Source organism: Mytilus trossulus, chromosome 10, assembly GCF_036588685.1.
Source record: "Mytilus trossulus isolate FHL-02 chromosome 10, PNRI_Mtr1.1.1.hap1, whole genome shotgun sequence".
Taxonomy (NCBI): Eukaryota; Metazoa; Mollusca; class Bivalvia; order Mytilida; family Mytilidae; genus Mytilus; species Mytilus trossulus.
In genome coordinates, this window is record NC_086382.1 from 50,399,975 (window position 1) to 50,406,295 (window position 6,321).

Here is a 6,321-nt window from a genome sequence, read left to right on the forward strand (position 1 = left end):
ATTATTGGTTGGTCATGATTTACACAAACCATATTTTGATCTGTCAAAATATTTGCTTTAATGTGACTGATTTGTTTGATTCAATTTCCCTCGATCCCTGACTTTTTGCTTTTGGATCTCCTGCTATTATAGAGGGTACACTGTTCTTATATATTTTTTTTATTGTAGCATAGTTTTTTTATACTATTAAAAACAATCATGCGTATGCTATCATGTCATCGGAATCTTCGTCGTCGTCGTTGTCGTCGTCCTAAGACACATTTGTAATTATTTGTAATTATAAAATATGAATGTAATTATTGTAATTGTACATGTATATTCTATAAGCTGTGTTGCTTCTTAATAAAAGACTATTATCAATGTTAATTTATTGTAATTGGTTTCTGGTCAATAACTTTAGTTTAAGTGAGTGAATATCTCTGAAAATTTACCAGAATGTTCAATACGGCAATGGGAAGTTTGGGATTGATTTTGGGGGTTTTGGTATTAACGTTAAAAATGAGGGGACAAAAAAAGCATTTTTATAGTTTCTTGACAACAACTTGTGTGTCTTACATAACAAGTGTATGAATCTCTCCGACTCACTGTCTAAATTCGCAAGTCATGGTCCTTATTAATATTGTGCACACCTTTCATAAAAATTTGTATGGTTAAAACTTAAGTAAAATTAAGTGCAGAAACGAGATTGAGACGAACGGAAAGACGGACGGACGAACATTAAGGGATAAAACTTAAAGCCCAAATTGCCTGCGGCATGAGCACAAAAAACGAATGCTTTGGAATACTAAAAACCAGAATATCAATATACGGCAAGCTCTGTTAGTTTAGTTTACATACTGTAAAATAAAATCACAAAATATCAAATGTCAAAATCAAATAATAAAACACATTTAACACGTTAAACTAATGAACATCAACTGAGGGTAATATCATGTTGGCTGGTTGGCACTGCAACAGTCAATTGCTTTATTCACATGTCAGCTTTTGTTATGTATAAATAATTATTATAGTTTTAAAAGCTGTTTTCAAATATTTAATAGCAATCGTGTAACAGTCAACAGTAACTACAATGATATTAGATTTTAAATTTGATTCAAATCTATTGCTATGTCTTATATCTTTGTAAACATGCATTGCGCACCTTCATTATAGATAGATGTCCCACGAGATGTGCTGTCCTCTATAAATGAAATATTGAATACGATCTAGTGTAGGTCTTCTATTCGATTCAGTGGACAATTCATTTACAAATAAAAACATGTTTATGTTATATCGATTTGTCTTCACTTCCTAGCTTAAATACCTATAAAATTTAGGTTAAACATTTATTATGTAACTAAACGTGTCTATTAATAGAAAACCTTTAAACGTAAGTTGTAAAATGGCGGACAACAGCAACATAAAATGCAGTTTTCATAATCAGGATTACAAACTGTACTGCAAGGACTGTAAGGACTGTATTTGCATGGAATGTTTAGATGAAGACCTGCATCACATGCATAGCTTCTGTAAGTTAAAGGATGCCAGGATTGATATACTGAAAGAATTACAAACATTCATAGCTGACAATGGCGAAACTAAAAGTGAAACAGCTGACTACTTTTCTGAAGCGTTGAAACGTAAGATGGAAGAATTCAAAGATGCTGAATTGTTGATAAAGAATCAAGTAATAGATGGTGCGGAAGAAATGATACAGCATATAAAGGCTTCAAAAGATGAACTCCTTTCTTCATTAGAACAACAGTTTTATAAACGTTATAAACATAACAAAAGTGTTCAAGACAGTTTGAAAACAATCTACTCATGCGTTAATAATGTAGACCCCGACACTATTAAGGACGATCAGGTAGTTAATTTACATGTTGAGATGAGAAGGTGTGTTTCGACATGTAAACATATACTATCAAAGGATGAAAAGCCGACTTTTATTCAAAATCCAAATTGTACTCTAGGATACTTAACTACTATTTCTGATGACATTACAAATGCAGAAACAATAAGTAAATCTGATGATGAAATTGATAAAAACAAAAAGCTACATAACTCTAGTGTGACTGTCGTGGTGCAGACAGATTATAACAATAGTGTTCTCGCAAAAGAACGTGAAGCAAACCAAGAAGAAAGTTCGTCAGATGAATTGCAAGATGATTATCCAATAACCATCAGTTTCGATAACAACGAAGGAGAGATTGACAAAATTATTCCAATATCAGATCAAGATGCATGGGTAATTATCAGCAGAAAACTGAGAAAAATAAAAAATCGGATGCTTGAAAGTACTCAATACACATCAGCAGATGACTTTGTAGTACTCAAGGATGGGTCTGTAGTGTTGCTTTGTACGAATGATAAATTTATTAAAAAGCTACTCCTAGACGGAAGAGTTGTACCGTTTGCTTTTATGGATAGTTACTACCCTTATGGTCTTTGTTTAACGGAAAATTCTGTTTTTATAAACTTGTGTTACTACAACAGTAAAGATTTCCGAATAATGTTCAGTAAAATGAACTCTTTTGGTTTTGACGGCATAATATCAACAACCTGGGATTTAGAAACTTTAAATCTATCGGGATTGCCAGAATCAGTATTGCATATCGATGGGGAAGAAACTGTTTTTTGTATTTTGAGTAAATATTATTCAGGAAATGAAGGATTGTCAATTATTTATCTTGTAAAGAGGAACAAAAAAGACACTGACTCGACGGGCTCGGTTGATGTTAAATATTTTCAAGGTTCCTTTGGTATGTCTCCGAGTATTAAGTTCAAGTGTAATGGCATTTGTTCTGATAAAAACAATACCATTGTAGTCTCTGATACAATTTACAGATGTGTATATGCTCTAGATGAAAATATGAAATTCAAAAAGTTTGTTGTGAGCAGTAGTGACTATAACCTTGAATCTCCCGGTGCGATTGCAATATACAATGAGAATTTGTGGGTAGCAGATGGCAAAAAGATATTGATATTCAAATATGATGCTTAGGAATTAAAATAAATTGAAATTTGATTATTTTCCTCCATTTGTAACTGGAGGGTCGGTGGCTATACGTCACCGTTCCCTCTTGTCGATTAATGGTTCGTTACGTTGAGACTAGGTTCTGGCAAATGAAACCCAATAGAGATGTTCAGATACTTTATATCATATATAAATTTACACGTAAACGTTGTAGTCAAAATATTAGTTTAGTAATCTAAAGGATATTTAACATTAAATGAGTGAGGAGCTGTGCTATTTTAGCTCCTCTACGTAGTTTCACATTTAAGAGTTCATTTATAAGATATAATTCCTCTATAAGAATGGCAAAGTTTTCTATAAAATATCTTAAAAGTTGTAACAACGTCTTTAAACAATCATAATATAATTTCATTTATGTCTTCACTTTGATATTTCGTTCTTGTACAGTAATATAGTTCTTTTTACGTCATCATGTATTCTAGCAAAGGGAGATAACTACAGCATTTCCGTTACACATTCAAAGTTGACATTATATTGGAGCGGCGGAGCGTAGAGGAGGACTTTAGAAATTTAAATTACCTAAATACTTCATTAAAAATCTGAAATCTAGTACTTTTTGAAAATATGTGTCGTAAATATAAAAGCTGGTACAATTATATAAAAAAATCGATATCAAAGGTCACCACTGAAAAAAGTTCTATTTTCATCTAGAAAAACAATACCATCGATATTTTTCAAAATTAATATTCTATTCATTAAATTATAGGAGTAGTATTATGTATTCATGCGTTAGTTCATACACATTTTTACTCATATTAGCACATGACGTCAGAACAACGTTTTATTTAACTTTTTTTAAGGTCCGTGGTATACAAATTTTAAACCCTAATAAAAAAACAGTAACCGAAAAACCTTTAAATTTGACCTCGACAAATGGCATTTCATGGATACTTTAGGATAACAAAAATTTAAAAGATTATCCGAAATGTATAGTTAATAAATCAAACAAAATATGCAGTCATGTTCAATTTCCTTTCAGTTTTCAAGCATTCGACATGTCTCTGAGTTTCTTAAAATGAATACCAACTATCTCAATACAAGATACATTTTCATACAATCTAGTTATTGGAGTGATATATTAATCACTGAGTGCAAGCGTGTTGTACAACAAATTGAGACATGACCGTTTTGGTATCCATGATCAGTTTAATTTCATACCAAATGAAACGTCAAAAACATTATAGCAAATTGATATAAAGTTCCCAAATATTACAACAAGAACTATGTTTATGATATTTCATCTGAGTCATCAGCTATGTCGGCTGATACTGCCTGGACATTGTAACAACTACAAAATGTACCTACATTTTGACAAAAACATATATCAGTTCAAGGAAGTCAGACCCTGCTCCTTGCAAACATATGCTGCCTGGCATGTACCGATTAACAGGTGGTATGCATGTTGTTATCGTTAAATATCAGCTGCGAGACATAATATGAAGCTTTTTGTTGAGTGAGCGCAGTGAACCAGATGAAAAAGCCTTCATATTATGTCGAGCGGCTGATATTTTACAATATCAATATGCCGATAACCTGATAATCGATTTATCGGGCTGTATTTGTGTCTTTTGGACGTGTTTTCTTAGTGTTGCCAGCAACATGAAGATGACTTGATAAGTTCGGGTCAAACTTATCAACGTCGGTTCAAACATTATGCCGTCGCTGATATATCTGGGTCGAAGTATCAAAGTATTTGACGTCACAAATCTGTGATATGGAGTTTTATTAAAAGCTGAACAAATTGATATAGACAGTGGGACGACCGATTAGTATAGATTAATGCGTTTTCTACACATTTATATCGTTAAATATCAGTCGCGAGCCACAATGTGAACCTTTTAGTCGAGCGGCTGATATTTTACGATATCTATACGAAGAAAATCTCGAATATCTGTTTATCGTTCTATTACTGGACTTTTCCTACTCTCTAAGACAGAAGTTATCAGCAACGTCACAATGCGAGAGGAAATGTTATCAAACTTGCTTTGGTCAAGCGTAAAACTGCCTTAGAGAGAGGGAACGACTAGGAATAGAACAATAAACAGATAATCTGGATTTTTTTCGTATATATGTCGTGTACAAGTTGCGATTTTGTACATGTTATAACATTACAAAAATGTTGCCACGTTACGCACGATATTGGTGTCACTTTGGAAATATGGATTAGATGGCGGGTTATTCAAAATAAATCTCTTATCATATACAATAAATAGCCATGTTATGTATATCATTCGAAAGGAAATAAACCATAGAAATCAATAACATAGATGATTTTGTGCTTCGGATATTTTTTAATGAAAAACTTTGCTCATTTCCATGCCTATAACGTCATTTTAAGGGTGTCCCGCTGTTACAATTTTGTTTTGTGTGCGTCTTTGAAATCCCAGTGCGGATTCATAAGTAAGTAGAATGGTTTAAAATTTTACAAATTTAGTGTTTACATTATACGTTATTTGAAATAATAGACGTTTTTAACTGTAAGAGAAGGAACATTGTCAGAAGAGCATAAATAAAAAAGTGAAAAAATGTCCCAATTAGCTGCTCAATCCGTAAAAAAACTTTCTGTCTTCATTTTCATAAGATATAACGGACGAAAATGGATTTTAATAATATCAGAAAAATTATACATGTCCTGAAGAAGCTTTATGAAGTCATCTTTATGTAACTGCGATCTTATTTTAAAAACATCGTCAATTTTCCCGTGTCCAATAAAATGTCCCGATGGACAAAATAACACAAAAAATAATTCAGAGGCTTTTTATCAAACGAAATTCTACTATATTTCGAATTTTTAACACATGTTAACTGATATGAATGGAAAATACATTTAATTTCCTTTAAAATGATATGATATGAACTGTTGATTGAGTTGTAGGTAGAAAATCCGAAACGATCTAAGATGTCCAATGAAATGTCCCCGTAACCGTAATTTAACGTTCGCGTTATCATAACGTTAAACTGTATACGAATTTTCTGGCATATTTGTCATAACATAATTTCATGAAATGGTCTGATTTATATAAAATAAAGTTCTCGTTTAATATGCATAAAAATACAGATCTGCATTAATTCATGCATGTAAGATGTCGAAATATTTAACTCGGATATTTCATAAAGACAAGACAGAAGAGGTATAACAAAGAGATAACTTACAAATGACCACACTCCCACTTTATAAAAGCAAGATACATTGAAAAAGAATATGCGATCGTCTTAATTATCCTCCTAAGCCAGATAATATATGTAGTTCCTAGAGTTGCTATTAAAAGATTCGAAGCTATATCAAATGAATGAAAATTCTCACA

The 6,321-nt window shown here is 32.1% G+C and overlaps 1 protein-coding gene across 1 annotated transcript; it reads left to right on the forward strand.

The window, feature by feature from the left end:
- The first annotated feature begins 1,381 nt into the window (after nt 1–1,381).
- Nucleotides 1,382–2,983, forward strand: LOC134687986 (uncharacterized). The gene has a single exon (XM_063548451.1). The coding sequence runs from the start codon at nt 1,382–1,384 to the stop codon at nt 2,981–2,983; it is 1,602 nt and encodes a 533-aa protein (XP_063404521.1).
- The last annotated feature ends 3,338 nt before the right edge of the window (nt 2,984–6,321 follow it).